Source organism: Sycon ciliatum, chromosome 1 (genome assembly GCF_964019385.1).
Source record: "Sycon ciliatum chromosome 1, ocSycCili1.1, whole genome shotgun sequence".
NCBI lineage: Eukaryota > Metazoa > Porifera > Calcarea > Leucosolenida > Sycettidae > Sycon > Sycon ciliatum.
Genome location: NC_088643.1, coordinates 81,761,381 through 81,778,107, shown reverse-complemented (window position 1 = coordinate 81,778,107; position 16,727 = coordinate 81,761,381). Strand labels below are relative to the sequence as shown.

General features: G+C 45.1%; 1 protein-coding gene across 2 annotated transcripts; it reads right to left on the bottom strand.

Annotated features, from left to right (window-relative positions):
- Window positions 1–1,738: 1,738 nt before the first annotated feature.
- LOC135805845 (A disintegrin and metalloproteinase with thrombospondin motifs 18-like) lies at window positions 1,739–15,735 on the bottom strand. Of its 2 annotated transcripts, XM_065319960.1 has the most exons (22): window positions 15,721–15,735; window positions 14,730–14,842; window positions 14,211–14,265; window positions 13,565–13,911; window positions 12,436–12,903; window positions 11,923–12,006; window positions 11,119–11,240; window positions 10,741–10,784; window positions 10,398–10,503; window positions 9,699–9,845; window positions 9,128–9,440; window positions 8,506–8,768; window positions 8,221–8,284; window positions 6,587–6,665; window positions 6,064–6,218; window positions 5,624–5,747; window positions 5,302–5,403; window positions 4,817–5,001; window positions 4,535–4,596; window positions 3,599–3,836; window positions 2,650–2,788; window positions 1,739–2,154 (listed from the first exon to the last, which is right to left on the bottom strand). In XM_065319960.1, the coding sequence occupies exons 2-22, from the start codon at window positions 14,814–14,816 to the stop codon at window positions 2,015–2,017; spliced, it is 3,324 nt and encodes a 1,107-aa protein (XP_065176032.1). In that variant the 5' UTR covers window positions 14,817–14,842; window positions 15,721–15,735; the 3' UTR covers window positions 1,739–2,014. The 2 variants fall into 2 exon arrangements, with proteins under 2 accessions (XP_065176032.1, XP_065176031.1); XM_065319959.1 differs by lacking the exon at window positions 15,721–15,735 and having other exon boundaries at window positions 14,730–14,925.
- Between the last annotated feature and the right edge of the window lie 992 nt (window positions 15,736–16,727).

Below are 16,727 nucleotides of genomic sequence, written 5' to 3'. Positions count from 1 at the left end.
ATTCACACAGCAGAAAGTATAATTCACACAGCAGAAAGTATAATTCAGACAGCAGTAATAACTGGGCCCAATTGTCTTGTTTTAAAAGGATCACAAATGCTCTGAGAATATCACCAATCAGCCTATTCATTTTGGATGAAGATAAGGCCTGAAGGCGAACAATATTCCAGATGTACACATTAGCTTGGTTCTCTTCATGTTATTGTGACCTATTTCATAGATGTTGGTTGCCTTGTTGCTTTCTCTCCCCTCTCCTCTCACCCAAGCCATTCTGCATAAGCGAAGCTGTGGACGCAGCATGCTGCTGCTACACTTCAACGCGGGAATGCATAATTATACTACTACTACTACTACTACTACTACTACTACTACTACTACTACTACTACTACTACTACTACTACTACTACTACTACTACTACACATTAGCACTAACCTCAGTATCAATAGTGAAGGTGGTTTGGACTAGGTGGACGCATTTCAAGAGTCTATCAAAATTGCACCGTATACGGTTCACTTCGGCGCCATCCAACAATAAAGTCCATAGAAGTGTGAGTCCATGGTTGACTTGATGTTGGAAGTGACTGTGAACGTCCAGGTCGCCATTGATACGTTGACAAGTTCCACGACATTTTTAATGAATCCTTTGGCATCTAATCCCATCATGACCAATAAAGATGACGTGGCAATTGGAAATACATGTAGCTACAATGATGTCAGCCAGGATGACTAGCAACAACACGGTCAGGACAACCAGGGAGTAGTACAATACCATATACAGGTATTGTACTACTCCCTGATGACAACATCCCAGGGTGCCATGGATCGTGCTGCTGCGACAGATACAACGGGTCTATGCCATCTCGTTGGTGATGGGTTCAAGTTCAGAAGCATGTTGTGACCCGCTTCTGACAACAGCTTACTTCAAGTAGATAGTTGTCTGAAGGTATTGGTGAACTGACTTGTGCCATTCGGCGGTGCCCGTGTGGTAGAGAGCACTTTCAGCAAGCAATAGCAACTTTAATAGCTAGTACATGTTCTCGGAACTATTACATTGTGAACTTGAAAACTCTGACCCTGCATGAAAATCTCTTTGCTGTAAATCTGGGCACCGTAACAAAGCCTCAGCACCATTGCCGGGTGCTGCCTGGTTCATGGTGCACAGTGAACCTGATCAAAACTCGCCTCCCGTTTGCTAAGGTTAGACTTGTCCCCCGTGCGAGTAGCATTTCTGGGCTCTATCCATTGCAGAGAATAACTTGGAGCAGAGTAAACAGCACTTCTGCAACAAAAAAAGTGAGAGCGGTGAGTAGAGCTTGCCAAGAGTACTCTTGATCAGATCCACCGACTAAGCCTGAAACTCGCTCACTAAAAAATAAAAGTAAATTATCGTGTCCGTTCCCGAAGGGAACTCACGACGGCCGCTAACACCCGGTAAACTCACGACGGCCGCTAACACCCGGTAAACTCACGACGGCCGCTAACACCCGGTAAACTCACGACGGCCGCTAACACCCGGTAAACTCACGACGGCCGCTAACACCCGGTAAACTCACGACGGCCGCTAACACCCGGTAAACTCACGACGGCCGCTAACACCCGGTAAACTCACTCACTGCATCCATGTTACTCTGCTACCAGGCCAAAAGTCCTTCCGCTTCCAAGCAGCTCAGCTTGAACCTGGTACCCTCTATTTCCCAGTCATGCTCTTAGACCATGCCAATATGCAGGCAGATACCGTCAAGTGTAGGAATATATTTTACGGAATTCCGTCGTGATGGCATAATAATTGTGATAATATGAAAAAATATTTTTTGATTGTGTGAGGAAATTTTGGGATCATATGAATAAAACGTTCGCGCATTACAAAATAATGGTAAATTGATGAATATACTCAGATTAAGAAAATTAGTCACTACGTTGTGAATAATGGGTTTGATAGAAAGTAGACATTTGAAGATTTGAAGAATTGATACATCAGAATTTAGTGGTACCTATACCTTGTGAACAGGCGAATCATTTCCCCACCATGACGTTACAGGCGCTGCAAGTCTGCGAGCAGATCTGCATGAGGTCGGGCGGACAGGGCTTTCCCTCGTAAAACTTGCACATTGGGTGGGTGTCGGGATGGCAGTACTGTGTCCGTGGCTCGCACGCTAAGTAAACACACACACACGCACAGAAAAGAGAAGCAGTCAGACAGAGACAAATAGCATAGCCGCAAACGACGGGCTCTGCTGCACTAATCCTAGCAATGCAAAGACGTGCCACAGTCAATTGATGGGCATTTACACTCATACCTCGGTTATCAGGACATCATTATCAGGACATCATTATCAGGACATCATTATCAGGACCCTGAATTTACGGCCACTTCGGTCTACCGGGCACCCTTTGGGTGAGTTACACAGGAAATGATAATACTCTTTTGTCACCTTTTTTTGTGCAAATAACCGAAATAGTGATGCCACATGCCACATCCATGGCCTTTCTCCATCGAAATGCATGGGATTCGGAGTTACCAGTACAGATACACGTTACAGGCAGTGCCCAGATAAACGTTACAGGCAGTGCCCTGATAAACGAGGTATAAGTGCAATATGTTTGGTTGTCAGATCTCAGGTCTTCGGGTATGTCCCAGGTTTGCTTACTGGTTTGGGTGCATTCTTCTAGCATTGCCATACGCTCCATGCGATTGCAGAGCCTAGGTGCAACGGTTGTGGTGGTGCCATCCTGGGGATTGACCGCGACACACTTCATCGTCTTCACTTGTCCACTGCAAGTATTACACTAGAGAAGATCACACACACAGCAACGGAACATTAGCCTGGTAACTTACACGCAAGGTTTCCTCAGTTCAAACACTCAACTGGCTGCAATACCGGGAGTTTAGCCTGGTTACACATCAATACCGGGAGTTTAGCCTGGTTACACATCAATACCGGGAGTTTAGCCTGGTTACACATCAATGCCGGGAGTTTAGCCTGGTTACACATCAATACCGGGAGTTTAGCCTGGTTACACATCAATACCGGGAGTTTAGCCTGGTTACACATCAATACCGGGAGTTTAGCCTGGTTACACATCAATGCCGGGAGTTTAGCCTGGTTACACATCAATACCGGGAGTTTAGCCTGGTTACACATCAATACCGGGAGTTTAGCCTGGTTACACATCAACTTTGCTTTGCACAGGACTACAATACGTCATAACATGTTACATGCAGGATATGTTATAGCTTAGGATACTGTATGGTGTACAATGCACTTTCTTCTGGTCACAGAGCACTACTTTAACTACTTAGCACACATATCAACACAAACAGTATGTGACTGCAGGTAGTACACATGCTACCGAAATGGAAAGAATTCGAGTAGCTATCCGATGGTCTTTATCATTGTGGCAGAGGCACATGGCGGGTTGCCTTGTTTCTCTTCTTTAGGCATGACTGCATTTCATGACTGCAATTTATAATGTCTTTCATAGACTACATAGCACTATGCCAATTTATGTTGCTCAGTCAGGGCACAAGGACACGTGTATTTCACGCAGAAAACCGTTCTGAAACCAAAGTTCCCGTGACGTGAATGTCCAGCTTACCTGCTGTTGCTGCGACTCCAGTAGCACAGTGACAGTGTTGCATGGTGCTCTCATGCACTCGCGATGCTCCAGTGGCTTCTCCAGACCAGCTCTTTCGCACCTCTTGTCACTGGTGTAGCCGCCGGTTTGTTTGTTTAGGCAGCGCACTCTCTTGCGCTGCACACCGGTGCCGCAGGTCACACTGCAGTCACCGTAATCACGCACTTCTTTCCACTCGAATCTTTCGCTCGGCGGCAGACTGTACGCACACACGGCAAGAAGGCAACGCCAGGCATGAGTGCGCAGAGGAAAAAAAAAACACGGAATGTATGACAATATTATATGTACTGGAGTGCTCCCTGCACTCTGGTGTCATTTTTTCTCATTTTAGCACAAGCACATCGCCTTGATCCTACGGATCCGCAAAACTTGGCCTCCAGCTGAGTCTGACGCGAATCGTGAAATTTGTCTTTTAGCAAAAGGATCTCCTCATACTGTAAATATACAAATTTTCGGCAGCTACTTAATTTCGGCTATATTCGGCACCGACCCAAAACGCCTAAATTAAAACGCCGATGAAATTTTTCACAGCATCTGTCGCACTATCATGCCCTCTACCCCACGCCGAAAATAAATCGCCGCCGAAATGTCAAAAATCGTGAAGTGCCGAAATTTTGCAGCGCCGAAATTTTGTATATTTACAGTAGTTATAATTATGTTAGTGTTCAAACGCTCTCGCCATGGATATGTTCCTCCACGTCAGGTTCCATACATGGTCTCGAGTACATCCTCTATCTTGACAGTTACAGATAATACTATGCCTCATAGTCACGTCCCCAATTTGACTCAGTGTGAAAAAAGCCTTTCGAAACCCGTACACAAAGCTGCAGAAGATTAAACTTGTACACTGGACAATGCGAGTATTGTACTCAGACACACCACAAAAATAATACTTACACTGGTGACTTCCAGCTGAAGATAACATTGTTTGGCGGTCCCCTTGTTGGCCAGTACAGCAGCTGCAGAGCCAAAAAGAACGTTAAAATGACAGTTGATTTTCGGCGAAGATAGTCGTATCATCTGTGGTGATGCAAAGCCAGATGACTAGTGTTTGAGTTCGTAAAAGCCAGGGAGAACTGAAGCACATACCTGACCAGCGCTCTTTTCATGCTAAATGCAATCATCAGGTATCAATTGTGACAATTATCGATATGCAAACAATAGCAGTGTTGCCTTTACCTCAAGGACGAGTGGGACGTTGATTTTGCCTTTGATCTCAATTTTCTGCACTCTGTTCGGTTGGCTATGGTACACGCCAAAGGTTCCGGCGACAGAGAAAGCGAAGGAGCCAGACCGGATCGCAGTTCCAGGGCCATGAAGAAAGTATGTTCTTTGCGGCTTGCCAGCTACGTTGTCTCTCAGAACTGCAGAAAATATTATCCAGTCAAGCACATGGACACAAGTTCAGATGCCATCATACACAGTAGCATCGTAGAAGTAATGTTGCTGATCAATCTGATCCGACGGTTGAGAAGCAAATTATAACAATGTACTTCGAAGTAACAAAGAACCTTTTTATCAGACACTAGGTTGCACACTAAGCATGCATTTTATTTTATTTTTTTACTATGTTCACATACCCAACTAGTAAAATAATTAATAATAATAATGAAAGACAATGATACTGAGACTCTGACTAGGACAAACGTGACAACTACTCTTACCCATCAGTGAAGCCCGGTTGGTATTCGTCAGATTAAGTTGGATGTCCCATGATCCATTCAGGATGGAATTGCCTGATCCTCGGAGTGGGACTGGGTGGAAACCTGTGCAAACAGAGCAGAGAAACAGTCTCACTACTACGTCTGTCCGACTATTGTTAAACAACACCAACAGCAGCAGCAGCAACAACAACAAAAAAATGGCGACGACGACGACAACATCATCATCAGCAGCAGCACCATCCCTGCCTTAATAGCTTTGTTAACATTTTCCCAAACAGTCTGCTGGCTGGGGTGATAGTTAACTCCAACTGACTGAACTCACCGAAAGTAGTGAAGGCATTGCGGATGCCACCAGAGAACACCTTGCAGCTGTCACCTCTTCCATTGCACACACCACAGCCATCCACTACAGCAGTGGAGTTGATAATGTTGTCGCATCCAACACGCTGAAAAAACAAAACATCCATCCATACACGATGTAACATCGCCTCAACTAAAACACTTTTATCCTATAACTGTATAGTGTATAGTGTATAGCTTGTGCTGGAATTGAAACATTTCGGCATGCACAATCACACACATACACACACACACACACACACACACACACACACATACACACACACACATATAATATATAATATATGCACACACACATATACACACATACACACACACACACCTACATTCATACACAATCACGCATACACACACAACATGCTAACCCCCTCCCCCTATACACACATGTGCACAATCACTTACCATGCAGGTATCCCGAATACAACGACCATCATAACCGGCACTGTTCACACACAGTGTACCCTCCCTGACTGCAGAGCTGCGGCGGAAACGACGCCTCACGCTGCCGTCGATGTTACGATTCTCGCAGTATAACGCACACGCCTTCTCGTTTTGTGCTGAACAAGGAATCAAGGAAGACAATAACAGAGCATTACAATTTCAACCCTTCAATTTGCAATGCAGTACGGAAACATTTTCAAGGGGTGTTGTACAGTCGGAGCCAACCCTCATCAGTGTTGTATCATATGACGTTGCATGACTCAATCTGTGGAATAAGGTTGTTAACATTTTCCGCTCTTGACGTTCTTTCGTGCACACCTACTTCTATGTTTGTGGTAATCTCAATTGTTTTCAAGCAAGCATACGTTAACGACCATAATAAACATGATATTTCATTGTGACCGGAATGTTGCTTCATAATAACCATCCATCATACATTTTGACTTCTTCACATGCAATGCGCGCTAGCCACTCAGCCACTCACCATTTCGAGACTCGTGCCAACCGGAGCCAATGTTCCGGCATTCACTCTCACGAGAACTTAGGCCTCCGGCACATTGTTTCTATTCGTGGAAAGACATCCAGCATGCAAGAAAGCAACACAGAGAACACATGAGTATAGAACACATGAGTATAGTGTCAGGACAAGCAGTACTGTATACGCAATGATTGAATCATGGGCCTTGTGGATTCAGCGCAGAATTCGCCCCCCCCCCCCCCCGAACCAGACTTCATACATGTCACGTGCCTGTTGTCAAGTCGTTGCTAGCATTTGGCCAATCAGAGCAGCACCGTACCAGGGCATTATCAGACGATAATGCCCGGGTACGGCGTACCCATGCCCATTAGGAATGACCCCAGGCGTACTACGTACGCTGGTGCACTGCCAAATATGCACCAAGCCATGCCTTTTGGGCAGTGACCTGGTACATAATTGGCAGCACTCCAGCGCACATAGAACACGTGGGACCATTCCTAAGGACACCACATGCACTCGCACACACCACACAAAACGAAACTACTTACGTGCATCGTCCAAAACAATTATATTTTACTAGCAATGTCGACATAGGAGAAGTAATTTATAACAACGTGACAATAACACACAGCATGTCATTACCATGCATTACTAAATTCAAGTCAATTGAGACGAACAAGTCGACAGGTGAACATGCATCACAAAGTTACCTATCTGGAAGAGATCAGATTGTATCTCGAACTCCTTCAAAATATACAGTTACATCTACATGTACATGTACTTCAAATGTACCTAGCTACATGATTGTCCAGTGTACATATGGACCTCAAGTAAACTGAAAGCAATGCGAACAAAATCTCAGTTGTACATGTACATGTATGTGAAAAAGTATCATTGTTCCGAATAAGAACACTTACAATGTACTCTCAAAGCTAGTCTATTTACTAGTGCCACTTGGCCAAGGATGTTTGCGGCCAACGTTAACTCCAAAGCAGCAGCGAATGAGCTAACTTCCGTACCGCCCAATAGGCAACACTAACACCAAAATGCAAAGACATATTCCTGGAACTGCAAGTAAATCTGACACAAAACGTTCTATCATTCCACGGAGAAAGCTCCTTCCGATCTTGTTCGACCCTTCATTCATATGACAGCTGATTGGAACCTTCCTCCTCCCTTGACCATGTTTACCTTATTTGTCTACAACTAGGCACGTGGCATGTATGAACTATAATAAACACATGGTGCGTCGTGCATTATGGCTGATTGTATGCCCTAGTGCGTAGCCCTCGGTCGTGCACCGTAGCCCGCGGGCCTGCGGCCCTTGGGCTACGGTGCACGACCTCGGGCTACGCACTAGGGCATAAATCAGCCATAATGCCCTCCGTACCATGTGTTATTATTATACCAATGTGGGCAGACTATGCTATTAGCAGCATTCCATTCATACTAACAGTCCACTCTCATTCCATGTATACTAACAGTCCACTCTCAGAACAACGAGACATATGTTCCGTAAAACGTGCTATTTATGTTTGTTAGGCTACTACAAGTCCACCTGGGAAATGCAAGGAAGACTATTGTTCTGCGAATTCTTACAACTACCTCCAGTACTACTTGTACGATGTTACAGAACTCACATCAGCATTGCACACTTGGTACATGCGATCGCTGCCCTCACAAGGTCTGCCACCATGTTGAGGTCTGTACGCAAATGCAAAAGAACGAAAGCAGGAACAAATTGTAACTACATCCGAATTCAGATGTGAAAGAATCCCAGGTTAGCCGAACGTAAAATCATACGACCTTCATCATGCCAAACATAACACTTCTAATACTACTTCGTGGAATATCACCAAGGGGCAGTGATCTACAAGACTAAGACCTTTCACAGGATCACGATGGTTTACATCAGAAGATCTTACGTTGGGTTATTGCAAACACGCTGTCTGTACTGCACACCACCATCGCAGGTGGCTGAACACCTGGAAAAAGCTGAATAGAAACTCCAGCCGCCGTTAACCGGAACTGGTGGTGGTTCTGTTGCTGGTACCTGGGGCCGGGTCGTCGCAGGTGGATTGAATGGTTGGATATCTCTTACAACGTTTCCGGCCGGCAGCTCTGGGGGACAATAGTTGCCCTCCACAAGCATCTTCTCAGCTGGAACGCATTTGTATCTCCAACAGACCTGGAAAAGAGGAACAAAAATTCATGAAAACCAGGGGTATTAATATTACGGTATTCTTCGGGCCTTTGTTGTGTTGTAGTCCTTCCCAGTACAGCTCGGCTGGCGTTTTATCCTGCCTCAAAGTACATGTACTTGTCCTCTAGTAGTAGGATCAAAGTACATGTACTTGTCCTCTAGTAGGATCAAAGTATATGAGAATGTAGGCCATGTACCTTTTCATTATGAGGTACACATCCGCAACACAAACATCTCTATAGACTAAGGCACCCCATGCAACGTCACATTGATTATGTGTGTATTATACGTATTCTGGCATGCATATTGCAGAAAGGAACATCAGATTGAGATTGGCTGTATACCTTGTTGTAGCCGCACACTGTGCCATCCATGGCAGGCGTGTATGTGCTCCAGCAGCCACGATCCAACCGCCCGTCGTCGCAGTACAAGTGCCTGCAGATGTCCTCGCGTCCGTACGTGGTGCGATCGCAGAACTTGAACTGGTGGCCAGGACGGTACTGATGCTTGGTGTGCCTCCACTGCACACGGCACTGCTCGTTGCGGTCAAACAGCTGGCCAGCTGGTATGCGGCACTGCGTCTTCAGCTTGTTTTGCAAAGTACGGACAATAGTTGCGCCAGCATTTCCCTTATCCATGCAGGCAGAGTATTCACTCCTGCCGGGCACACAGGAGAAACATGCCAACAGTAGGGGAACACAGTCACGATCTTGAGTCATTCAATACACAATACAATGTACCTATACTGGCAATAGCAAGAGCAAAGGGCGCACCAGCAACAAAGACTATGGACAAGTTGTAACGAAATATTCCTGAGCATTTTCAAACCTTCTTAGTACATTCCTCTGATAAGAAAATGTTTTAAAAGAATGATCATGAGTTGTCACAACTTGGTTAACCATATCAAAGTCTTACCTCAGATATCGTCTCAAGTGAGCAACACTACACGAGGAAAACGTCCAGATACGTGGTGCATCGGAAGTGGATGACTTCATCAAGTAGCCATCACTAGCAGGACAGTAGCCTGCCTCCGTGGGATGACCGTCGTGAAACATACCAACACTGGGAAATGCGGAATCAGCAAAAAAGCAGAAACAAGAACAGGAAAATGTCTCATTAGGCCGAGGGGGTTTAGGCAATATCATGCTATCTCTATTCTCCGCTGAGTGATACCATGCCACTGTTATACCATACCACTGTTATACCATACCACTGTGTTACCATACCACCGTGATACCATACCACTGCCAACTGTTCAAGAGTGAAACTATGCATCTCGGTGTACATAGCAAAGTTGGTGTTGTCTTGACAACCCAGAAACAAGACACCCCACGTTGTGCGAGGACTGGCCCAAATGCCATTAAACACCAGAGTAACAACTGATTACAGTTTCCCCACCATTTTCTACTTCTGCTATATCTTCATGTATCCAAAATGTTATCGAATCAAGGTTACAGGGAACAGAAACTCCCAGGACAGATGTTCTTTGGCTTTTCAAGCAACGAAGCTTGTTGAAATTGCAGATGACAGCAAGGAATTATTACTCAAAGCAGGTGAAAAAGGGGAATGAAGGAAATTTCAAATTTAGTCTTCTGGGAGCATTTCAAAACATACTTGTGACCGAGCTCGTGTGCCAAGACGAATGCCGTGTTAAGACCTCCTTCTCTGTTGACAGAACATTCTCTATCTGGTGTGCAGACACCTTCAATCGGAGCACGACCTGATAAACACAAGCAACACACACAATTACAGTGATTGCGTTCAACTTATTGACAGTTCAGCAGAAGAAAATGGAACGCATGCATTGCTCAATTTCGCTCAAGGGATGAAAATATCTCTGCAGACCACTCAGTCCATCAGTCACTCAATGTAGTGCATATGCTGATCTTGCATGCCTGCCAGTGCTGCTTTACCAACAGTTAGTCACGTGGCCACGGCATGTAGACTGTTCACTCACCCAATTCTCCACAATCTGTGTCCTGGCCAAAGCACAAGCCATACCTGCAGGAAACATTCATAAGAAAGCAGCAAATGTGCCATGAGCCAATATTCATCGACGTACACATTTTCATTAGCAAAACCCCTGTGAGCCCACATTGTAATTCTATAATAGGAAGGCATATTTTAGTCTTGGCCTTTTGGAATCTCTCCATACAGTGACAACAGGGCACAGGAGAGTATTTCGAATTGTAGAAACCCTGCTCAAACCTAAGCTAGATCTTTTCAGTGTATGATTGCAAGCACCGTTTTGAACACATTATATCTCCAGGAGTTGCTATTGAAACTGATAAGATTATGTTCAAGTACAGCTGGATGACGACTTTGCATCACATACCCAGTGACAAGGAAGGCATGGTTCCAGCGATGTGCATGCCCAATACCGGGATTAATCGATTGCTGGTAGTTGCAAAAGTTTTTCAGAAGCCGACGAGAATCCTGAGTGATGTAAAGGTTATCCTGTGAAAAAATGCAATAATCATACAAATGCAATATAAATACAAATGGAATTTTGATCGCCCGTCCTGTTGAATTTTCAACGAAAAGCTCGTGAAATACACAAACACACAAACTTGCACATGTACTTGCTCACTGCCATAAACCGGTCACGTGGGTCTCCCCAGGAGAGAGGAGAGAAGAGAGAGATTCAGAGGAATATTGCAAATATGACTCAATTGGCTATTGAACCGTTCAAACGGCGATGCCTCCTGACATCCCTAACTCTTGAGTGGGCTTGGAATGGGTGGGGATAAGATGCAGAAAAAGCAGTGCTGACATAGTGCTAACACACACACACACACACACACACACACGTACATGCAATTTATATATACACATACACATGCACATACACAGGCATGCACACATATACACACACTACAAATACACGCACATACCCGCATACACACATATGCACACAGTACAGTACAATACGACCGTACAGTCAAAATGCCCAGACGTACTCCAAAATAACACAACTCGACAGCGCTGTACATACATAGATACAAGTTACCAATGGATGATAAAGGCGATGAAGATTGAATACTGCTTATGCACAAAGAACAATACTTATTATTGACGAGTATAACACCTAGCAAATTGAGCAGAAAGCAAAGTTTACCAAGTATGTCTATCTTCTTACCTGTCTTGTAGTAAGGATTCTGAGATTGATAAGCACAACATACACGGCATATGTTGACTTTTCAGGTTGGTAGATGAGATTGACCTGGATTTCATACAAAAAAGATATCCTCCGTTATTGATGTCTGCCTGTGATGTGGGAGGGGGGGGGGGGGATTTTCACTGCTCAGGGCCAACGGGTCAATCACACGGCACATTCTCAACCGCACAGAGCACACATCTTACACAACTGTCCGACTCAAACCGCTGGGTGTACTTAAATGGGGGGGGGGGGAGATCTGGACGGAGGGAGGGATGGGGGGGGGGGGGGGGGGCTGGGCGGAGGGAGGGGGGGGGGGTTGGGGCTGGGTATTACTCTGTCCAACTGGTCTAGTACATAAGCTAGCTCGCTTGTGCTCTGAATCAAGCCAGCATGTATCATTATAATATCACTCATAATCAGTATCATAATCGAGCAGAGACAACTGAAATATGTTGAGAACATGATGGCCATGATGTCAACACATTCACTCACCATGTTGAACATTGTCAACAGATAGCGAGAAAGGAACCCTTCATCTCCATCATATTTCTCGAACATTGTGTGATCTGCAATGATGGCTGCATGGATGAAGTTGTTAAGGAACTCGCGTGATGCAGCGGCCTGTCTCTGAAACTCGTTTAGAACCAGACTGTCACCCATGTCCACAGACATACGTTGCTGCAAAACACTAGCACTGCTCATGGGTGGTTCAATCTTGCCATCTTCATGGCAGAAGTGCTGAGTCACATTGTGTGCTGGCATTTCTGGCAATGTCTGGCGCTTTGAGCGCTTCCTGAGCTGCTCAGCATTGTTGTTGTGGCCCGGCTCCTTGGCTGTCTTCTCACGGACACGATGGACAATGTGGGTATGCCCATCCGGGTTGTGTGTGGCATGGGATTGGAGAGAATCCGAAAGAGGGTGGACATGGTAGATTTCACGCTTCTTTCTGATAGTGCCCATCTGCATGATCAAAAGCAACAATACCCAGAGTTAAAACCAATAACATGATTGTATATAGACTCGGATGTTGAGCCAATAACAAAATTTAGGGAAAGGAAAGAACATAATTATGTCTTAGTACTCTGTCAGTTTTGTGCCTAGTTGTTGCACTTTCTGACTGTATATACTTGTAGTATTAAATTTTAGTTACAGTGGTGGACAGTATAGTATTTAGTTACAGTGATGAACGGTTACTCTTAACTCATAAGCATATGTTCTTTCCTTTCTCTAAACCATTATATACTAAAAGTAAACTTTAGATAAGCAAGTAGCGAGTAGTCACTGTTCGACGAATGCATGCTCTATGTCCTCAGGCAGAACATAGGCACAGACAGTAGAAAACAGAAAGAACTCCACTGCAACTCTGAGTTTCACAACGCGTAATGTTTGTGTAAAACGTTTAGCTGATTTTTCAGATCCCCTTAATAAGTGCTAAGTGTTGTTTAAAAACCAATACGGTCGTATAACAGAGAGTGATATAAGTAATTAGTTCTAACATAGTGGCAGTACAGCAATTACAACGGCCGCAATGCAATGCTGGGTACTTTCTTCCAAAGACACACGACTAGTAAGACATGATCAGTGATCTTCGTTGAGTTTTCCCTTAGTCTACAGTACTTACCAGAACGCCATCACAGTTGGACATTGCAATTTCTGAGTCGTCATGAGACTGTATGTTACCATGGTGAAAGCAATCAGTTGCATGCGTGAACGTTCTCATGTCACCATCATGGTCGTGAATGTTGATGGCAAAGTTCTCGTGGAACATCTGTCGATTTCTCCGCAGCTCCATGTGGTGATCTTCGCCAAAGGCACTGAGATGTATGAACGTTTTGTCTTCGTCGTCGTTGTCGGCATGACGACGCTTTCGACGCCGAGTCAGCAGCTCCTCGTCGGGCAGGAGGTTGTGCGATAGGTATTGTCCCTCTGCATCTCTTGAGGTCGGTGTGACTAGGTCATACTCAGCATCTGTTGTGTCAGGCATTTTGGAAAAAAGTGGTATAATTACTACTCAGGTCACAATTTGCATTTTATCATTGTTATCCTAGATTTGCAGGATGTACATGTATGTTGCTCTAGAGTGTTTCGAGATACTTTACAATAAGAATCATCACGTTACAGTTGACTCCCACCCGTTGTATTTGAATTCCGATTCAGTGCATTTTTCTACCATGTAACGTGGAACAGACAAAGGAGTAAAGGAGATAGTCTCGAGTGTAACAGACACACTGACAGTCTACAAATTGAAAACACCACAGTGGCTGTACCTTCTTCACCGCTGAAAAACATTCCATGTTCTTTTTGTGACATTGCTTCGTGAAGCTGGAGTTGATGTGGAAAGAGAAGTATTGATAGAGAATAGAAGAATGAGAAGAAAAGGCTAGGACAGACTGCACACAGGTAACTATTACGCCTCACAGTTGTCAGGCCATTTTGCTACCCCCCCCCCCCCCCCCCTCCCACACACACATACACAGGTTCTGACTTCATGTGAGATTATTTTTGCTTTGAAAATAGATTCGTGTCAAAATTAGGCTGTCTAGGCAACTTGATGGCTACATTTTGTCAACCAAGGCATAAAGTTTTTATTTCCTTGCCAAATCTACTCGTTAGTGTTACAGCATGACATGCCTTGCATGCTGGTCAAGCAATGCATACAGTACTTCTCCGGGACATTGAAAGCATGACGAGGTAATGGCACACGTACAAGACTCACATGCCCCATTCTGTAAATCAGTCACTACTGTCCACTGAGTGAACGCCTGTGAGATCCCGTTATTGCTTACCCTGTGTTCAGCCACTACGCAGCTGACTGCTGCTGCTGCTGCTGCTGCGGCAGTCATAACAATTATGTGCAACGCTGGCCGATGCATGGTGATGTGCCGCTCCAAACGCGAGTCTAAACACCAGAATTATGGCAATTATTATACTAGTCTTGCAGACAACAATAATCAGTTGGGACGAAAGTCCGGTACTGAGGAATAACTTGTGATTTCTGTATTATTTATACTTCGTTTATGTATTGATACTTTTCGAGTACTGTATTGCAGTGCCCTAGCGTAGCCGTAGAGCACCGTCAGCTTTGCCTAGCACCGCACGTCCTTGTTTTCAGTCAATCATCGACTCAATGAAAGGAAAGCGTAGACTCGTCTACGGTCGAGCGCAACTAATAAGGTCACACGGGCTAGCACCTGAGTCACCAAGGCCAGGGCGCTCGGGAGTGGGGTCACTACTGACTCGTACTGTGTCCTGGTGGCGTGGTGCTGCGCTCTCTAGCTCTAGCTGCAGCTACATAATTATTATGTAGCTCATTTTGCGTGGGCCTCGCGCGCTGCGTCTCGAAGACCGAAGGGGAAGTGCAAGGTGACCTGGCCACTCTTCCGAGACTTCACCCTTCAACTTCAAGGCTTCATCGAGTGGCGACTCAATGAGGCCCACACGACGTGTCACCACTAGCCTAGGTCCGTACCCGTGTGGCGAGGCACTAGCGCACTCTCAATCTCGCGGTAGACCTACTCCGCTGCATTGTCATTCGCACTGCACGGTTTGAGCTGCGTTGGCTTACAAAAAAATGAGAACGGAGTATACCAGCACCCTTTCCGACATACATGCTAACGAAGTGCTAAAATTAATGATTATGTATTGCTCTGGGAAGCGTGCACACAAACAATGTCAACTCCCTAGGCTATGAATGCCTGAATAGCACAACAGCTCTTGCATGATCGCGATAAGAACACGACAACACGGATGACTGCTCCCGAACAAAGAACTACTTACTTGATAGGCGATGTTATTGAAGGAGACTTCTTTCCGCCATGCGCCCAGGCTAGGACATGAACTAATTTTGCTGTTGTCTTGTTGGCAGTTTTGCGAGTCTCCAGTCTAGCTCTGGCATGGCAGGATCCTTCCTAGGCCAGGGATTCTAATCCACTCATCCCTTGGCAACGACCCCCCACCCATCAAAACCATGTTCCAAACTAGTCTCGTATCGCCGGTGTGTAGCTGTCGCGCAGTACAGTGCTAGTGCACTCTGCGCTTCACCGTATTTGGCTTTTTCGCGAACACCCACTGACATGACCATGATGACGGTGGAAGTGTGCTCCAAGCGCTTCAGAAAATGCCAATATTACTAACTAATTTCGCCAGTGCAATTTTTGTACTTTTGCAGGGACCTACACAATAAGTCATAATACCATGTAATACGGTAGTTCAAGTCATGTACATGTACATGTAGTAGAAAAAGAACGTATGGGACGTATGGGAAAAGAACGTATGGGAAATAGCTCTCTCTCAAAGACTGAACAAGGACAGAAAAGCAGCCCTATCGTCTGCCCCGAAATCCTCCGCCCCGCCCTCCTTGGCTGCTACAACAGTACACAACAGTACAAGGTCTCTTCAAAAATGTATTATTCTTATTACATGTATTCTGTATTTCCACGATCGACGGCCCATGGCCAATAAGAAAGATAATAATAATAATAAATTATTATGATTCAAATCAGTCCACAATTATAAAATCAATCTAGCAAGTAAGGAAGACAATAAATCGCGCAGGGGTGGGGTTACGAATTTACGATGGCGTACAGCGTGAGCTACTACAGCAGCATATTGACGATAGAACGAGGCTACACGCCATTGATTTTAAAAACGCATGCTTGCTATTTGTTTCACGCAGGTCAGAGGGGGACTGGGGAGGGGTCGTTGGTTGAAACTGAGAAAGGACGGGTTGATGGGTGAGTTGGTGTGTTGGTATGTGTGTGATGTTCTCAATGTGTACATGTACA